Source organism: Pteropus alecto, unplaced genomic scaffold (assembly GCF_000325575.1).
Source record: "Pteropus alecto unplaced genomic scaffold, ASM32557v1 scaffold98, whole genome shotgun sequence".
NCBI classification, from domain to species: domain Eukaryota; kingdom Metazoa; phylum Chordata; class Mammalia; order Chiroptera; family Pteropodidae; genus Pteropus; species Pteropus alecto.
Genome location: NW_006443570.1, coordinates 21608651 through 21629180, shown reverse-complemented (window position 1 = coordinate 21629180; position 20530 = coordinate 21608651). Strand labels below are relative to the sequence as shown.

Sequence of the window (20530 nt, the reverse complement as noted above, 5' to 3'; positions counted from 1 at the left end):
CAGGCCAGCTCCAGTTCATGACAGACCATTCAACAGCAGAAGCAACAACAGTAAGCACATCAGTGAAAAATAAAAAGGAAATCACATCTCACCAGACAGCTTTAAGATCTTTGTTCATATATATTGCAGGAAGTTGCTATAGGCTAAATACATTAGTTAAGAGTGAAATATACCCAGGATACCACAGTGACTAAAGAACTGTTCCTTATAACAATAAACTGGGCAAGAACCACACAGTACAAAAGTTATATGACATTATGAACATATTTTAATGCTTTTAAAACTGTGATTCACATTAAATATGAATAGGAATATCTTGTTCCAAGATACAGTGTCAATTTAGGAGCTGTAGACATAACTGTACCATTCTGTAAATCACTGTAGAACCTGATAAAGTAAAAATTTAACAGCTTGATTGTTTCCAGTGATTAAAATCTGTCCTATAGAAACATTCAAAAAAATTTTTTTCAGGCTTAAGATATCATCTGATCCATTTTAAAGAAATTTAACATGTTCTCTTCTTGTAAGGTTTAAAAAAATTATACAAGGAACCTAGCACAGAGCCAGGCACGTAACAATACGATTACATCCTTTTGTTCATCTGTCTTCTCTGGCTACTCAAAATTTAAAGCAAGGAATGTGGGAGTGTTTAACCAAACCTTTTGGTTCAAGGAACAAAATTTCTTTAAAAATGTTTAAATGTCAAGGCCTGCCAGAGTAAGACATAAGAACAGCAAACTATCATCAGATGCTGGAAGTATTCCTGTTATAAGCAACTGATTTGGATCTGAACAGTTTTTTTCATAAAATCTATATCCTTATTAAAATTCCCTCCATCCCCAACCAAAGGTAATATTCCATATAGCTGCCCCAGGCTGGAAAATAATTTACTACTCATCTAAGAGTTAATCACAGATTGTGCCATTCCAGTGACAGTGCAGATTACTCCATGAGTTCTCCACTAATTAGATTGATAATAATAGAATTTTATACCTAACATATATCAGCTTTCAAAGATTAAAATACACAAATCTTCACTATCCCAGCCTTCTTGCCTGTACAGGAAACAGCCAAGTTGTGAGAGCATTTATCAAGAATGGACACATCAGGCCTCAGAGGTGCTAGACAGGAATCACAAATGCTTTTTCCATGTGATGTCTTCTGCTAACCTGAAGCCTTTAGTTTATTTTGTTTAGCAAACCACTCATCACTTTTATCTGCCGCCATTGCCTACGGAAATAGAATTAGAATATGCAGTTATTGTAAGTCCATAAAACAAAACATATAGTTCACTTTGTACCTCGCTGCATTGTCCATAATCAAGACATTAACAATTGAAAAGTGTTCGTTCAGTATCGAGTATTATGTTTAATTTGACAGAGGATGCTGATAAGTATTGAGCAATTGCTTGTAGATTCTCACTTTATAAAGGGTCTGCAGCCAGGAAGTGTCACTGACTGACTACAGAACAAGGACTAAGCTCACCAGGCTGTGGGGTCTTTGGCAGAACAGAAAGTGCTGTCACTCTTAGCACCTGGGTAGGCTCTCAGGAATCTTTAGTGGGCACAAGATTCAGTCTGATAATGAGACCAAATATGAAAAGCTGAGGTTTGGGCTATTGAGCCTGGAATGATTTTCTTTTCCTATGCCACCCCCCACACCATTCCACTGGTATTAGTACTGTTAATAACATGTTTCGGTTCTACCAGAGTCCTTTTATCCTATTATTCCTTGAGGCTGAGACCACGGAGAGGGACTTGCAGAGGCTTAGAACCTAAATCTCTTAAAACTTCCTGTCCAATACAAGCAAGTATATGTTATATAGTTGCTTGGTAAAGAAATGCATTCATTTATTCAGTCAAAAGGCAAGTATAGAAATACATTTTAAAATATCAATTTTCATTATGAGCTAGGTATTAAGTTGAGTTTGCATGTGGCACCAGCGACATAGTCTGAGGCTTTGAGAAGCATATTGAATAGCTGAGGATTCATATGAAAACAACTATTTTGCATGAAGATGTGCGTGTGCGTGCATGCATGCTTGTGTGTGTGTGTGTGTGTGCGCGCGCGCGTGTGTGTGTGTGTGTATGGGAGCAATTGCTATATAGAATGATAAAGTGACAGTAGACCAAAACAAAAGGAGTAAAAGATGTCGTCTGCAATTGAAAATGAAATGGAAATATGCGTATTTTTCATTTAGAAACAGTGAAGCTGAAAGTGGCTGCCCTGGGCAGTGGGACTCAGCAATGGGGCAAGACATTGTTGTACTGCATTTATACAAAATCTTAGTACTGGATTTTAATGAAAATAAAAAAATCAAAGATATGCAGCAGAAAAAAAACAAAACAAACAAACAAAAAACCAAAACAAAACCACCACCACAAAGACGCAGAAACTTCTGTTTTCTAGGAACCATAAAAGTGTGGCATAACAATAAACTCCAGTATGAAGAACCCAAGAAAGCTTCTGAGTTGTGAAGGCTGAGCTGAATAAGAGGGAAGGGGAAAAAAATGCCTCAGGTAGAGACAAGACAATAAATCTTGGTTAATGTAAACAGTTCACCTCGACTGGAATGGGGGTTAATTAGAGGGAGAGGCAGCACAGAAGATCAGAGAGTAGCAAAGGGCCAGACATATTACATGCCCTGTCAAAGAGTTTGGTATGTATCTTGGAGGCACTAGAGAGCTATCGGAAGATTAAAGTTTTTTAAATTACTGCATTTGTGCTTTAGAAAGCTAATGCTGGCAGCAGGGATTGACTGGAAGGAGGAAGGAGGCTTCTGTAGTATTACAGTTGATAATAGGGGCCTTTTCAGAAGGCAGTAGATAAATTTCAGAGGTAGACTCATAGCTCTTGGTGACTAATAGCTAACAGAATTTAGAGGTGAGGAGAAACAATGCTCTAAAACGACTGTTTGAAAATCTAAAACCATTCTCAAGTAAAAAGAATATTAAATAAGGAAAAAAAAGACTCTAAAAAGTCTAAACAATTGGGATAACAGATAACAGATATACAGTACTGTTCAGAGGCGGGAGCAGAGTATAAAGGAGGAAAAATAACTGACCGTGAAGTCTGAAAGACCTCCACTCAACCCCTTGCCTTGCTACTTTCTTATGCACTGAATGTATAATACTGGGTTACTTAATCTTTGTGAAGCTCAGTTTCCCCATCTGAAAGGGAATGCTATCAACTTTGCAGATTGTGATTAATAGAGAATATATATAAAGTACTTGAGAACATGCCATATGTCAAGAACATAGGAGATATTTAATAAGTAGTAATTTTTATTTTAATATTATTAAGAATAAATTCGAGGCAAGATAAATTAAGTTATAGACATGCTGAGTTTGAAATATCCATGGTTTATCCAGATGAAAAGGTTTCACTGGCTGTAACACTAGTCTGAACACAAAAAACAGTAAACATAAAAAGAAAAGTTTACAAACTAGACTTCAAAAACTTCTGTTCTTCAAAAGTCTATTAAGAAAATAGATAGACATGCCATAGACTGGGAAAAGTATTTATATTTGCAGATATCTAACAAGTGATTTATATCTAGAACTCCAACAAATCAACAAGAAAAAGATAAGTAGCCAAATTTTTTGAAAATGGATTTGGATGAGCCTTAAAAAACAAGCAAATATTCAAATAAGAGAAGGAACATTTCAGAACAATAAATAATGCGAGCGAAGACATAGAGAGTGAAAATAAATTCATGTTTAGTGATTAGAGAATAGATTAGAATGGCTAAAATGTAAATAGAGGTGTGTCTTCCAACTAATTTATCATGAAACTCAATAGATCGTATTAAATTGTTCTGTACTAATATAGTTCAATTACATTAATTAAAAAATATATGTGGCAAACTAATTGTATAAAACCATTTTTAGAGGATCAGGAAAATTTTAATAAGAACTGGATTTTAGGTAACATTAAAGATATATTGTTGATTTTTTTTTAATGTGATGATATCAATGTAGTATACAAAAAAATTCCTTAATTTTCATTTCTTTTAAATCATCTTAAATGTGTAAAATACTTACGTATTCAGGACGAAATTACATGGTGTCTGAGATTTGCCTTAGAATTCTCTAGCAAAAAGAAAGCTAGAGGGAAGGGATGATGAAAAATTATAGCATTGATTTGATGGGTGACAGTCAATAGGGATTTGTTGTACTCTCTTGAGTATGTTTGGAATTTTTAATCATGAAGTATTAAAAATAAATTTATTATAGAAACAAATGAGCAAAAGACTTGAACATATAATTCACAAAAAATAAAAATAAATGGCCAATAAGCATATGAAAAAGTGCTGAACATCATCAGCCATCAGGAAAATGCAAATTAAAACTACAATCAGAAATCGTTTTACATGTACTAGAATAGCTACAACAAAAAAAATACACACATGTTGGTGAGGATGTAGAGCACTGTACATGACATGGCTGATAGGAGTGTAAAATGGTTCAATCGCTTTGGATGACTGGCAGTTTCTTATAAAGTAAAAGCAATTCCACTCCAAGGTATTCACCCAAGAGAAATGAAACATGGCTACAAGAAAATTTACACAAGAAGGTTCACAGCAGTCTTCCTTTACAATAGATAAAAATATGAAACCAACTTAAATGTCCACCACTGGAAGAATGGATAAGTCAATTGTTATATTCATAAAACTGAATACCACTCGGCAATAAAAGAAACAAACTCTGATGTGTGCAGTCACAGGGAGGAATCTCAAAAATGTTATATTGAGTGGAAAAAAGCCAGACCCACGCAAAAAAATACCTACTGAATGATTCCATTTATATGAAGTCCAAGGACAGACAAAGTAATGTGATAGAAATCAGAATAGAAGTTGTCTCTGGGAGGTGGGGGTGGGAACTAACTAAAAATGGGCATAACTTTCTGTAGTGATGAAAATGTTCTATATTTTGAGTAGTGATTGTATAACTGTCAAAACTCACCATACTGAACATCAAATTTCTGTACACTTAAATTCTATGCATATATTACCTCAGTAACAACAACAGAAAGTACTTGTTTGGAACTCGGGGAGAAATAGGAACTTAAAATTAGGAAGTCAGAGAAAAGATGATGGTTGAAGCTCAGAGCAGAGGTAACCAGCGTAGTAGGTAACTCCTACTCAGAGAAAAGAAATAACGTAGAAGTGAGAATAAAAATGAGCTGAAGTACGACCGTGAGTAAAATCATTTTGACATCAGACACACAAAGAGGTGCCTGTGACTGAGAAGCTAGCAAAGAGATACGAAAACGGCAGGATCTCTTAACACCAAAAGAGAAGAGAGCTCAAAAGAGGAGGAAGTTGGCCAGTGATATGAAAGACCAAGGAAAGAGTCTAGCAAATCTGCCAACTGAAAGGTGGCCTGAGATTCTATTTTCTCTACAGTAAAATTTACAAACATGATATTTTCTAGACATTTCCTACTTTATTAATATTGAGTGTACGTTTTATTTCAACACTGTGGCAAGCTCTTTAAACTATACGATGATCCTATTACAAGGAGGATAATCTTATTTCCTCAAATTTTTAGATAAGAAAAATGAAATTTAGAGACATTAAGTACATTGCTTAAGGTCAGTCGCATAGCTATTAAGTGACAGAACTGGGACAGATTGATGCCTTAATCATCAATAGAGCATTCAATAGAGTATGCCTACTACTTACCAGGTATGAGCTAGAAGCTGGGGTACAATAATGAACAATTGTTTGGATGCTGCTGAAAGACTGCTGATGAGGATAGAAAAGTAACTGCTGAATTGGGCAATATGGAAGTCAGTGACGAAGTCAAAATGAGCGTTTCACTGAGTGACAGGAGCCAGTGCAGAAGAGACTGAAGTGTGAATGAGAGGCAAGAAGTAGAAACAATGTGCAGGCAGGTTTTTAAAAAGAAATTTGGAGAAAGGATGTGTGATAAATAAAAGATTTTTCAAAGATAGAAGACATTAAAAATTGTTTGTATGCTAATGAGAACAATTCACTAGAGAGGAAGAGAATGATGCTAGAAATTGGAGAAGAGATGACCAAAAGAGCTACGGAAGTGAGGAGGGATGGTATCCAGGCATTTCCATTCACTGAGCAAAATAATGATGCAGTAATGGTTCCCCAAGGCAGCCTGAGGTAGTGGGAAAGCACAGATGCTGCACTCAGGTAAGAGCCATATAGGTGGCAATGAAGACACCGTCCCTGGCTCAAAAGTCACCCCAACAGCAAAAGGATATGGTTCTGATAGTGAGAACTGGCCCCTGTTGCTTTGGCCCTTCCCCATCCACACTTAACGCCACCCTCCTCGGGCCTATGGTGATATAAATTTAGAAATGAGACTCACGTCATCCAACAATTTCCTTCCCTTTGGATCCATCTTAGAAAGTTCTCGAAATGCTTCATCCCCCACAAAGCAAATTTCATGTCCATCCTACGCCAATAAAGGCAAAAAGAAATTAGGCAAAAAGATGCCTGAAAAGAAACCCCTGGTGTAGCCCGTCCCCTTCCTGAGTAATACTTACAGGGTCGGCCAGAATGACCACTTGTACTGTTGCTTTCCCTGGGGTATCCAGACTCACCAGGGGAGTCAGAATTTTCTGATTCTCTCTTTTCATCAAGTCTTCTAAGTCTGGCAACTTGAAAACAAAAAGGAAAAGTGAACTATAGGTTACGTACCATTCTGATGCCGTGGTCCTTACCAGCCCTAGAGGAATATCAGATCAACCACGAAGATCCCAGATGCCACTTGTTTGATTTTATTAGACACTCTTGAAATAACTGTTGAACTTGATGCCAGAGACACATTCATAACGTACCTGAAGAAGGGGGCCCAAGGCTCTTTGCAGTTGCACTAGCCAGTCACAGAACTTAAAACAATAGATCTGGTACCAAACATTACCTCTTTTTTGGGGCAAGAGAAGGCAATTCTTCCAAAAGCTGATGCATGATCAACTGCACCCTTGATGCCCTGTAGCTCCAGCTTACACTGAAAAGAAATAAGAAAGTGGGTTTATTTTTTGGAAAAGGTTAAGTGGTAAAAAAAATTCAGAGTACTAAAGGAATAAAATAAAAACTAAGTTGTCCTCCTACTCTCACCCCAGAGGCAACCAGTCAGGGTTTCCTGTGTATCTTTCTAGACACATGGCATGCATATACCTTTTTTACACAAATGGCAGCATAATTTATACATTCTGTCCCTCGTTTTTCTCCAATTAATGTTACCATATCAGCCTGTAAAGACTCACCTCATTCTTTTTGATAACTGCATAGTAATCCATTTTACAATGAACCACAAATTATTGAACTATTCCTCTAATCCATAGGACATTTAGATTATGTTTTGTTATTACAAATAATGCTGCAACAGAAAACCTTGTACACAGTTCCTTGTGAACATCTATGAGTATGTCTGTAAAATAAATTCCTAGGAATAGATCTGCTAGGTCAAAATTCAAGGACTAAGTCATGCTCAAATGCTAGGTTATTTTAAAAAAGAAAAAGATAAAAATACATATCATTACAGCATTAAATCTCTTCTGACTCAGCAATTCCACTTCTGAAAGGATATAGCCCCAAATTTAAACAAAGGTAATATCTGGGCGGTGAGGTTATCACCATTTTTTTTCTTCTGTTTATCTGTTTAAATATTGAATCACTATGAAGAAATTATGGGAATAACCTTCATTTAACCTCATTTATAAGTCAAACTCAAAGTAACAGATTATTTCTCTCCAAGAACACTCACTTGGTTATCAGCATAACCCAGCAACGCTCTTTGCTTCTCTTCATCTTTTTCATAAATTTTCATTCCCAGTAGATTAGACCAGTAGTTCAAGGACTTCTGAAGATCAGACACTGCTAGAGTTACTTTTAATACAGGATCTGTAGGGTAGTAAAATAGCAGAAATAGATAGTTCAGTGCAATGAAATAGAACAGAAAAACCAAAACAGGCTCAGGTATACATAAGAATTTAGTTTATGATAAGAAAGGGATTTTAAGTCAGTACAAAGGGGCACATTATTCAATAAATGCCACTAAAAGTTATACCTTTAAACTAAATGGCAAAATACATTCCTGATGGGTTAAAGGATTAAGTTTAAAGAATGAAACTATAAAAATACTAAAAACAGGTGATTATACAATTTTGGGGTGGAGAAAGTTTTTTTCTTTTTTTAATAACCTGAACAAGATACAAAAACCATGAAGAAAAAGTTGTTAATTACGTGAAATGGAAAACTCCTAGACAATAAAAGGCAAAAAAAGAATCACAACAAAAATTAAAGAATAAACAACAAAGTAAGAACTAGTTTTTGCAACATATATGACAGAGTCTTTAATATTTAAATCACCTTTAAACATTAACAGGAAAAGAAGAACATCCTAAGCAAAAGGCACAGAGCAGTAATCCACAAAAGAAAGAATTGGAATGGTCAATGATCGTATAAAAAAAAGTTCAACCTCACAAACAATCAAATAAATTAAAATTAAAATAAAACATTTTGTGATAAAAAAGTTCAGAACACTGTGATAGTGCAAGAGAAAAATCACAATCATATAATTAATATCAGTAAAGTGTAAATTAGTCCACTTCTGGGCAACAATTTGACAGAATATATCAAAAGACTAAAAAATGTACACTGCTTTTGAAAGAGAAATCCCATTTTCAGCAATTAAAGAACTAAATGAATGCATGAAGGGCCTTCTGCACAGACATTCAACACAGTGTTGCCCATAACAATGAAACACTAGGGACAACAGAAAGATCTGACAATAGAGAATTGTTTATCTTCCTACAATATAATATAATGGAATCTGAAAAAAAAAAAATTTAATTATATATTCACTTTTGAAAAAAGATTGGAATAATATACCCTATAATGTTAACAGTAGTTGTCTCCGGATATACAAGTACTGTTTCCTTTTTTTTCCTCCCCCACCCATCCGTCTGGGAAAAAAAAATCTATTTTTTTCAAAAATGAACAACAATTATACCAAAATATTTAACATTATTGGAAACTTTTATATTATAAAGTGACTTTCTGAAGAGCTGTTCCAAGTCTTCACCTGACTATAATAAATTCAATACATTCTTCCATTTTCACTGCCTTAGTCCCATTTGCTAGAACAGCAATGCCATGACTAAGGCAAGGTGTTTCTCACAGGTCTGTCCATGGCAGGCCATTTTAGTTTTCCCTGTTCATTGAGAAATCAACAAATCCCAGCAGACTCAGAAGGGATGCAGGGGCAGGAATGGTAACAAGTGGGTGAAGCTACACAAAAAGTGAGTGATTCAAAGGAAGGATGGACACCAGCTAGACCGATAGATCTGACTATATTACCAACCAGAAATTAATGCCTTGGGGTAGTATCATTCCAAAGGACAAAAACATCTTAGGATTGTGGGGCTTTCCAATATTTATATATTGAAACAGGATTCGAGAAAAAATGTACAGTGGAATTAGTGGCAGGAGTTAAGTTTTAATGTTAGTATAATGTAACCACCACCTATCAATAAAGTCATCATAAAAGTCCCTTAAATCACTAATGAAGTACAGAAATATCATCTCTCAGTAAGTCCCACAGCACCAGTCTAACCTTCCACAGTGGAACGGATCGCTCTGTCTTTTGCTGAGCTCCAGATAAAAAGCAAGCAGCATTGAACACAATAATCAGACTCAGTATGAGCGGCATCCGGGACTAGGCAGACCAGAAGAGGAAAGAGAAATATACCTTCCATCTCAAGTCCACTTGGGGGCATATGTTCACTGAGTGAAGCAGAAAGCAGAATTGTCCCTGCTATTGACCAGTATTTTCTGGCAGAGCAGGTACCAGAATTTGCAGGAATTAAGTACACATATGATGAGGATGACTACTGTAAACAAAACACGTCATGCAGTTTCTTCCCTGCTCCCTGTAGCAGTCAATGTGGTGGGCACTATAGTTTCGGAGACTGACCCCAGCTGGAGAGATAGGATTAACTGGCCTAAGGATAATCCTATTTCTCTTGCCCATGACTGGTTCGGAAGCAGGCATGTGAATCCAATCTGACTAGGAAGTTTGCTGGAAGATTCTAGGAAAGTTTTGCTCTGCTCTTTTTTTTTTCTCTGATCTTAAAAAAGAGCAAAAGGAAGTCGCTATTTCCCTCTCCTACCAGAAGAGAATGTAGGAGTATGCAGCCCCAACTGCTACTGGCACCCACCATACAACTGTGAGGGAAACTGGCTCTAGGAGAAGTGGACCCCTGCGGACAAAAGAATAGAAAGAGAAAATTTGGTTTCTTGATGCCACTGCTGAGCTGCCTAATCGACTAACTCCAGAATCTTTCTTACCTATAGAATGCCTGCTCTGTGAACTAAACAATTTTCTTATTCAAGCTAGTTTGAGTTGGGCTTTCTGTTATTCACAACAGAAAAAGCATCCTAAATAGCTACATTACCAGTAGAACAGAACCAATCTAGATCTCTTATAATTATAAGTTCTAATAAGAGAATATAATTTCTCAGAGAACAAATAACAACATTGGCTTGGGAAAGACATGTTACGTCAATACTGAAAGACTCCACAGAAGAAATCCAGTTCCCTTTTTCCTTCCATCAAAATGCCTTTAGACAGAGGGCTTTTCTTTGTATAATTTACCTGATTGAAGTGGACTGCGATTCTGCAGATAGAACTTATATCCTCCTGGGGCCTCAGTTTCAAAAACACCTTCTGCAACTTCATTGAGTGGCCACTCCAGCTTCCTGGCATTGCTGATAGCCTGGCTGGAAGCAAGTGTGATACCCTATGACAAACAACAATATCATCCAAGTGCATAATCACAACAGATCTTTTATAAAACAAGATAATGAGACAAAACTGCATCGCCTTTATATCATATCACTTAAGATTTAACTGGCATTCAAAGTTTTCCTCTAGTGGTTTTAAAGTAGGTTTTGGATGTTTTTCTCCCACAAAGGTTCCAAACTTTGTTGCATACCTGAAACTAATATAACATTTTATGTCAACTATAATTGAAAAAAATTAAAATATAAAAATTAAAGACTCTAAACTTTGTGAATCATAGGACAGAAATTCAAATGGCAGAGAAGTCTGATAAGTTTAATACCAAAGATAATCTAACTTTAAAGATCTAGTCAGAGAAATCATCTTACCTTGGCTCACCAGCTACCTACTTAAGATGTTTTGTTTTTATTTTTGCTTTTAAAACGAAAAAAATTTAAACCAATTATCAAGGCATTTCTTAATCTAATTAAAATACCTAAAAATGTACACTTAATGCCTTCTGATAAGGCCAGTCTCCTTTCTAGCTTAGATTATTGGAACAGCCTCTCTCTGCCTCCAGTCTTGTCAATCCGTTATTCACTCTGTGGCTAGAGTAAACTTCCTGAAACATACTCTACAGTTTTCTTCTTAAGACAGCAACCCTGTGTTGTTTTATCTCTGCCTAAAACTCTGAAAGGCCCAGGTCTGATGCCATGTCATTTCTCACTCCACCTCCTGCCAGTTTCCCCTCACTCTCTCTATTCTGGCCACACTAGCCTCCCTGTATTTTCTTGAACATGTCAGGAGCTGTTTGAGGGCTTTTGCACAGGCTATTTCTCTCTACCTGGAATGCTCTCCCCCAAGATATACACATGGCTAACTCCTTTATCTCCTAGAGCCTTTGCTCAAATGTCAGCTCCTCACTGACACCTTCTCTCAACACCGTACTTAAAAGCAGTCATCTGTTCCAGACTCCCAATCCCCCTTACTCTGCTCTATTCTTTCCTCGTAATAATAACCACCTTTAAAATAACATATTATATGACTTATTTATTTAATCTACTTATTAATTATTGTCTGCTGGGCCCTGGACCTCCTCTTCAGCCACGTATAGATTTTTGTGTTTTCTTCACTGGTTATTCAAAGTTCCTGGAACGGTGCCTGGCACACAGCAGGCACTCAGTAAATATTTGTTACATGAATAAATACTCTAATAAATAACTTAACACATAAGTCATCTCACATGTTTGTTAACATATATGTAAACTAAATTCTAGATGTAAAACTGCAAGGTCAAAGAGTAAACACATTACTTTGATACTGCCAAACTGAGGTTGTACCAATTTATACTCTTATTAGTAATGTATGAGAATGGCAGTTTTCCAACATCCTTCCTAACACGGTGTGTTATCATACTTTATTTTTGCTAATCTTGTAGGTGACAAATGGCAGCTTAGAAGTTGAACATCTTTTTCAGTGTTTAAGAGACATTTCTAATTTCTTGTCTCTGAACTTTCTGTTCATAATTTTTGCCCTTTAAAAAAAATATATTGAGCCGATGAATCTTTTCTTTCTAACGTATAGGAGATCTTTATACATATGGAAGTTCTATTTAACCGTTTCTCTTTTTGTTCCATGAACTGAGAAACCATAGAAGGTGCCTTTCATCATGAATATTTTACTATCAAAGTCTCTCAGCAAGATCCATTGTGGAGCAGTCAAGATGTTGTCCACCTAAATGATCTCTACCCACTGCAGTCCCACCAATCAACATTTGACTTGAGCCAGTTAAATGCTGATAGCACTAAGACAGTTTTGCTCTTTTTTCTCTAATTTAAACTTAGACAGTAAAGAAGAGAACAGTGAGGAGAAATTCATACACTCGAATCAACAAACCCTATCAATTTTATTTCCCAAACATCTCTCAAATTCATCTACTTCTCTGAAACTCCTACTTCTACCACGTTACTTAAGGAGCCACTAGTCACTTACTATACTCATCCTTTGAGCTAGTTTCCCCATTTCCAGTCTTGCTCCCTTCCAACCTAATCTCCATGCTCTAGCCTGGTGGATTCTTGCACACCACAAATATCATGTCATTTTCTTGTTTAAAAATGACTTAATTCTGCTTTTAGAATGAAATCTGAACAACCTACTATGATGTGGTCCTAGCTTACTTCTCCAGTCTAAATCTACCCACTCCTTTCTTCACATACTAAGCTCCAGCCACACTGTGCTACTCACAGTTCTGAGTGCCATGCTCCTTCTCATCTCCAGGCCTGTACACAAGCTGAGGACACTCACTCTCCCACTCCAATCTACTTACCTAGCTCAGATGTCACTTCTAGGAAGCTTTCCCTAAACTCTTGCCTCTCCAGAAATAGTTTGTGAACTCCTCCTATGTGTTCCCACATCCCCTTGTTCTTATTCCAATCTCAGTGCTTATCACACTGTATTCTTGTTATCTCTTTACTTGTTTCCCCCACCAGACAAGAAGCTCCTTAGGCCAAGAGACATCCTTCATTCTCTGTTGTATCCCCAGGACCTAACAATGTACATGACATACAGTAAGTCACAATCACTATCTGCTAAATAAATAAATTAGTGAGATACATGAAGAGATATGTAAAAATTATTCAATCTTGTTATGTATTTGGTTCCAATGACAGTCTATTTAGCACAGAGTAACTGCTCAATAAATGCTCAATACTATTACTATACTAGGTGCATAATAACCTGAATTCTCAAATGAATGTGTTCCTCTCTTTATCCTTAAGACCTTCTCAGATTTTTCTCTGACTAGGACTGGCTGTAACAGCTCAGCCTAATAGGAACACTTTACTAGAGGGAACATATTTCTCTGGATGGTGATCAGGACCTGACTAGACCAATGACTCTGGTCTTTTACCTCTCGAGGTTCAGTCATTCCCCTAGAGGTGTCTTGTCTCCGTCAAAGCTGTCTTTAAGTCCTGAGTTTGATTCCTAAACACTGGGAAAACATTTCATTCTGAGGCCAGCTCTGAGACAGGGTACCCAAGCAGTTTTGTTTTAAATAGAAAACATCATAAAACTAATCACTAAATTGTACCCCACAGCCATCAATTCAGCAGTCATCATACCTAAAGCTGTAACAAAATGGTATTTACCATGAAGTCATTGCCAAGCTTGTAATCTCCGATGCCATAATTGTAAGTCAGTTCTGCAACAAAATGATCATCCTCAGGTCCAAATCCCACCATTGTTTTACTCCATTTCCCATCATAAGGCCTAGAAAAATATAAGTAAATGAATCCAGTGACCACCTCAGGCAGGCCTCCCCCAAAAAACTATTGGGACAGAGAGGTAGGCAGTCCCTTCTGGTCCTTTAAGTATCCATAAAGATGAGATGACCACAGCTGGTGCTAAGAGCAGTTGTGGACAATGCTCATGGGCCCCATCACCAAATGCTCCAAAGACCATCTGTCTGGCACTTACATGAGGGAAAGATTCATTTGTCTTTTCTTTAAAGTACGGGACAGAATCCTATAAAGGCAGTCCTCTAAGCTGACCTTAATTTATTTTTTTGTATATGCATCAACAAGCATGCAATTCCCACGAGAACTTGGAATTTTCCAGCTTGCCTTGGCCATTAAGCTTAAGAGATACTTGATAAGACATTGTTTCATCCAGAGGATATACTTATTTGTGTTCCTGAAGTTACCTCCCTAATTTACTGCCTCCTTAATTTATTCCATTGCCTTATACTCACTGTGAGAAACTGCTTTCTGTTCTCAAGTATTCAAAGTCTATAGGAGATATTAAGAAACAAGGTGTCATACCCATTACAGGCAGCTTTGCAGCCTTCTTCAAATTCCTCATGCCGCAGAATCTGGTAAAGAAATTATAATAAATTGTAAAGTTTTACTAGTACTGCACACAGCATATTTAGCACAAACTAAAATGTCAAAACACAGACACTGACATTTGTAAGGCTTACTTGTAAAACAAACAAAAGATAATAAGCTTAGTGTCTTTCTCAGTCTAGAAGTAATATAGGTGAGGAAGAATGCCTCGACACCAAGCACCAGGCAACCAAGCAAAGTTACGAAATCTATTTAAATTGAGAAGCAGTGCTGTGTAGTAAGTAGCAAAAATGTAGCCTTCAGCACTAGAGAAGTTTGGAATTCTGGCTGTCACTTAGTAGTTGTGTTAACTCTGGGACCGTTAGATAATTTATTAAAGCATTTGACACAGAACCTAGTACACCGTAGGCTCTCAATGTTAGTTTCTGTTTTCCCTTTTGATTTTCACTTCTGCTGCTCTAGTTCAAGCACTCATCACTTCTCACAGACTATTAAAAATCATCTCTCTTGATCTCCTTCCTTAATATTACTGTGGATAAAAAAGATGCTCTATAAATCTGACAAGTCCAGTGACTGAAAGTAACCTCACAGGGTTATCTGATCATAAATTCCTAACTGAGCAGGTCATGTTGGGTAGTCATATCCCACGCATATAACTTCTTTAGTAAAAGGTTTATCTTTGTTCATTGTTTCTGTGCATCTAGGTTAACACACTTTTGCAAAGCCTCTTTTTCAGACCCCTCATAAGCATGACCACCCTCAAGAGAGTACATAATCTTGTTAACTATCCTGTAATCCAATCCCCATCTTGCTTTCTCTCTCCTTCATGTAATCTTCCTTACGTTCCCTCCTTAATTCCAAATGTATAATAGATACTGCAAAACTCATTCTCCAGAGCATTCGTGATCTTGCTTCCTGGCATTGTTGTCAGTTTGGCTCAAATAAACTCTTATAAGAATTCTCTACAGGTTTAGACGTTTCTTACATCGACCACCATAAAATTATGTCCTTAAAGCGCAGCTCTGATCAATCATATCAGTGCCCTGTTCCAAAATGTAAGACAGCTCCCAATTTACTGGATACAAAAATCTAAATTCCTTAGCATAGAATTCAAGATACTGTCAGAAGCATCCCAATCTATTTGTCCTGATAACCCATCTCAATTTCAACTAAGTAATCTAAGCTAAAGACACATAAAATTAGTGATGTTTCCCAAACATACCTTATCTTTGCATTGACTTTTCAGTTTTCCTTGTATACTACCCCCTCTCATCTTGGTCTGTGGAAATTCTATTTTTAGAGGTTAACTCAAATGCAAGGTCTTCATGAATTAATATCTTGACCACCCAGGTTGAAGTTAAATTTCTTCTGTTTATTTCGATAATAGCAGCTAACACATAATACATATAATGTGTCAAATGCTACATATATAATAATGTGTTTAATCTTCACAATAACTCTTCAGTCTCATTAAGGGAGAACTTTGTGGTTTTCTGTCATTTACCAAATTTTGACTTTTATTACTGTAAGCTTTGTACAAATCCAACTCCCATTCCCACCCCAGCCCCGGCCAGGAGTTTTAATTGAGGATAGACGTAGAGGGTCATTTTTGTTTTTTGTCACCGAAGATCAACACAGCACCATAATACATGGACAATATATTTTTTTAAACGACTGAACTCAGGGAACTCCCTTTGCACTCCACATCTTCTGCACTGTCTCTACAGTAAATTAAGTTTGCATCTCTAAAGCCCTTGCTTATCAGGGACTCCCCCAAGAGCTTCCACCTTGTCACCCAGGTGACCGATGCAGATTAACAACTGCTCAGGGCTGGAGAGAGGCCATTTCAGGGTGCTGGAGGGGAGAAAAGGTTCTGACTTTACACTTAGATCTAAACTGTTAAGAGGAGAGCCGGAGCATTCACCCAGAGAGGCTGAGTATCCAAAAGAGACCATTCAAACCATCCGTGAGAGAAACAGAGTTCTCAATATACTGTTTATCTAAACCAAAATGCTACAAACCGGAAGAGACTAAGTTATTGTTCATTGGAAGAGCATTAAATAACTTTTTACTTATTTACTGTCTTTCTCACTAGACTGGAATGTCAATGATTTTGAACGAAAGGACATGTGTAGGCATGTAGTTAGCGACTAATAAGCATGAGCCACTTTTCAAAGGCAATCTAACCCAACCAACGACCTGCAACGCTTCCCCAAGCTGAAAACCCGATAGGGATAATGGGGAGTCCGGGGCCAAGGTCCGACATCCGGGTTCTGGCCAAGATTCATAACAAACCCATTACTCCCTTTACTCTGCCAGGCGCGACTCAGCCGCCTGTGCCACCCTCGCACGTCGGCCCCCCTCGGCCCCGTCTGCACCTTCATCCCCAGGACATCACGATAGAAATGTGCCGTCTGGAAGCGGTTTCCCACTTTGAATACGAAGTGCAGAGCTCGGCGAGTCGCCATGATCACCGACAACACACGCCCGTTAAGCGTATAGCGCCGCACCGCCCGCAGATGACGCACCGGGGTTGGTGTCGTCACTGGTTGCCGCGGGCGCGCTCTCGTGACGCAATCCATAGCGCGGGGGAAGATGGCGGCGCTAGTGAAGGCCATGGGATGGGCCTCCCGACCCTTGCTGCCAGTGGTCCAGACTTGGGACCTGGACGCGCGGCGCTGGGTCCGGGCGCTGCGGCGGAGCCCCGTAAAAGTACTGTTTCCATCCCGACAGGAGGTGGAACGGAAGCCCGATGCTGGGAAGCAGCCCAGGAAGGCGGCTGCTGAGGCCAGTACCCACGTGCAGCGACTGAAGCAGCCGATTAGGGTGCCCCCATCCCAGACGCCCAGCACCTGGGAAGAGTCGGGGCTTCGCTACGATAAGGCTTTACCCGGGGACAAAAGGCTAAGGTGATGTACTTCTGAAGCTTGTCAAGTATTCCTTTTTCTCTCTCCGCCTCACAGCGGGAACTTAACTTCTTCCTTCTAGCTGGGAGTACTTCTTCCAGTACCACCCGCTGGTTTATCCGTGCCTGCCTATTGTTTCTGTGCATCTAGGTTAACACACCTTTGAAGAGCCTCTTTCTAAAAGGTGGGAAGAATAAGTAATTTCCTCGGAATAAGTCAGTTTTATGTCTTTTAGAACTAGGTGTGTCTCGGTGTCAAGGATGTTGGCAATTACTGGTCTTTCTGTTTCCACCTACAGCAGTGTAATGACAATAGTTAAGTCCAGGCCGTTTCGGGAAAAACGAGGGAAGATCCTGCTGGAAGGTCGCAGGCTGATTGCAGACGCTCTGAAGGCTGGTGCTGTGCCACAAGTTTTCTTCTTTAGTCGTCTGGAATACATAAAGGAGCTGCCCATTGATAAGCTGAAAGGTGTCAGCCTCATTAAGGTGAAATTTGAGGATATCAAGGATTGGTCCGACCTAGTAACACCACAAGGAATAATGGGTCAGTGGTTATACAGTGTCACTAGAAGTAGAAACCTAGGATTATTTGTTTATACTTGTGTTAGGGCAACAAATTTTATTTAAACCAAATTAAAAATGTTATTGCCAAACTTTTATTTTTTAAGACACCCAGAAAAGTACAGTTCTCAAAATCTGTGCATATTATAGTATTTTTAGTGGAAACTGAAGCCAGAGTTGTTTTTGTTTTTGTCAGTGGTATTATGGCTCTTTGTAGTCCCAAGGAGTAACTACTGTTCCTCAAACTTTATGTTTTTAGGTCACTTCTTTAACCTTTAATGTCCAACTAAAAATTAAGAAAATGTTTACCGAAAGATTTAGCCTTCCATTTCCAAAACTTATACCAGTGTGGTGATACTTGTGATTGACACCTTCTTATTCTAGAAGCAGGTCTGAGCAGTAGCCTGCAATTTATTGCCTTGTTTAGCTCACTGAACAGGAAATCATTTGGTTGAATCTATCTTAAGGTTTTAAGTAACTGTGATGTCTACAGCACTTAGAAAGTTTCTTCTAAACATGGAAAGACTAAATTCTTTATACCTTATGACAATGGAGTTATATTTAAGATCTGAGAATTGAATAGTAGTAAGTCTAGAGGTTTCCCTTGGATAGTAAGGGACAGTTAGGGCAGCAGATGTTATCTTCAAGATTCTAATGTTTAGGCCAGGGCCTCACATACCAGTAATGCATATGTATTCCTTATGTGGGCTCACTGTGCAGCTATTAGTTGGGAAAGAAAATTCTAAGGACCATTTCTTGTTTCTGTAACCCAACAAGTAACAGGGATCTGTGTTTTTGTGCTCAGAACTCTCCCCTAGATTGGGAACCTGGACTATTAAAGTTTTCTACGCTAAGTAACTGTACTCTTATTAGCTATACCTCTCAATCCCTACTCCATGCTCCAGTGAGAGTATCACTCATTTTTACCACATTTGCCACTTTGGGCATGTGTGCTAACAATGACCAGTGCATCCTGGACTTCTGTGGGCCCTTCATCATTATGACTGCTTTCATCATTTCCTGACTTTTCAAACTATATAATATTTAGCTTATCCTTATCATGTTTCCTTCAGTTTTGAGGAGTGGGGTAAAGGAAGAAATCAATGAGATGTAGCACTACCTGTCAGACTTCAGGCACATCTCTAAAATCCAGTAATGTAAGTAAGTGGGAGCCTCTATAAGTATTGAGTTCTCATCACTACCACCATTCAAGTAGAAGTTAAAGAATTTCTAAGGTTCCCTGACCCACTGAATGCTCTTGTGGCTATCTGTGACTCTTAAATGCAGGATCTTATTATAGCATACAGATGCCCGATGCCATTCTGTTGTCTTCATTGATGGGGCTGGTACAGGAATTTATGCGTTCTTAGTGTGAATAAACTGAATAGCCTGTGGGGAGGGCAGTTTGGCAGTACCTATTAACATTAAGAGTGCACATACACTACCTATTCATTTTACTTACAGGTGTTTTTCCTAGAGAAATATTTGAACATTCGCACAAAGAGTCATGCAGGGATGTTTATTGTAGTGTTGTTTATAATAGGGAAAATTGAAAATAATCTGAATGTCAGTTGGGGAAGAGCTAAATAGATGTGGTACGTTCATGTTACAAAATAACATGCAGCAGTTAAAATAAGATAGCTCTGAATGTATTGACATATATGTTCTCTAAGACAGATTATAGAGTTAAATAAGTAGATTACAGAATAATACACAGAGTATGATTTTTTTATGTAAAAGTAAAAAGCACCTGTATATGAATAGATGTACATGTATGTAGATAGATGCACAGAACAAGTTCTGAAAGGATACACTCCAGCATTGAACGGTTTTGCAGGGGGTCACTGGTAGGACTTTATGTTTGAATTTTTTCAGTCAGAATGTATTTATTACTTATGTAATTAAGAACATAGAAAGTGATAAAGAACTGAAAAATCATATTATTCCCCATGTCCACATCAGACAATTGAACCTCCTATTTTGTTTCTTCAGGGATTTTTGCTAAACCTGACCATGTTACGATGACATACCCAGAGACTCAGCTTCACCATTCACTGCCCTTATTGTTGATTTGTGACAATATCCGTGACCCTGGAAACCTGGGGACAATTCTGAGATCTGCTGCTGGGGCAGGCTGCAGCAAAGTATTACTCACCAAAGGTAAGAGCACGTGCGACTGGGTGGATTGGGTGGCCATTTGTCAGTGAGCTGGCTCTGTAGGCAGACATGCATGGGTTTGAATCTTGCATCTGCCCTTTATTAGCTATAGGTCAGTGAGCAATATTCTGTCAGTTTCCTTATTTATAAAGTGGGTATAGTAACAGAATCTACCTGGTTGGGTTGTTTTGAGTACTAAGTGATATGATGCACATAAAGTACTTAGCACTATACATGTACTGGCTCACAGTACTTCAGCACATGTGGGTTATCTTTTAAAATTATTTTGACACCTGCTA

At 38.0% G+C, this 20530-nt stretch overlaps 2 protein-coding genes across 4 annotated transcripts in view; one reads left to right on the top strand and one right to left on the bottom strand.

Moving 5' to 3' along the window:
• Positions 1–248: 248 nt before the first annotated feature.
• GLOD4 (glyoxalase domain containing 4) lies at positions 249–17150 on the bottom strand. The gene is made up of 9 exons (XM_006925050.3): positions 16987–17150; positions 14585–14634; positions 13913–14033; positions 10641–10785; positions 7749–7885; positions 6903–6989; positions 6526–6639; positions 6348–6434; positions 249–1230 (listed from the first exon to the last, which is right to left on the bottom strand). The coding sequence occupies exons 1-9, from the start codon at positions 17074–17076 to the stop codon at positions 1165–1167; spliced, it is 897 nt and encodes a 298-aa protein (XP_006925112.1). The 5' UTR covers positions 17077–17150; the 3' UTR covers positions 249–1164.
• A 25-nt stretch (positions 17151–17175) lies between these two features.
• The window catches only part of MRM3 (mitochondrial rRNA methyltransferase 3), a 6183-nt gene continuing 2828 nt past the window's right edge, over positions 17176–20530 (top strand). The window contains exons 1-3 of one of the 3 annotated variants that reach the window (XM_006925049.3): positions 17176–17517; positions 17813–18057; positions 20067–20234. In XM_006925049.3, the coding sequence (XP_006925111.1) occupies positions 17204–17517; positions 17813–18057; positions 20067–20234 (727 nt within the window). In that variant the 5' untranslated portion in view covers positions 17176–17203. Of the gene's footprint in view, positions 17518–17812; positions 18058–19147; positions 19232–20066; positions 20235–20530 lie in introns of those variants that run through there. The other 2 variants (XM_015599179.2, XM_015599178.2) reach the window with 2 other exon arrangements.

Bases quoted from the DNA above. Each gene is read 5' to 3' on its own strand.
- GLOD4 (XM_006925050.3), bottom strand. From the start codon at position 17,076: ATGGCGACTCGCCGAGCTCTGCACTTCGTATTCAAAGTGGGAAACCGC. The intron at 14,635-16,986 runs GTGCAGACGGGG...TTTCTTTACCAG, and splicing joins GTGATGTCCTGGGGATGAAG to ATTCTGCGGCATGAGGAATT. The intron at 7,886-10,640 runs GTAAATTATACA...ACTACCCTACAG, and splicing joins TCGCAGTCCACTTCAATCAG to ATCCTGTATTAAAAGTAACT.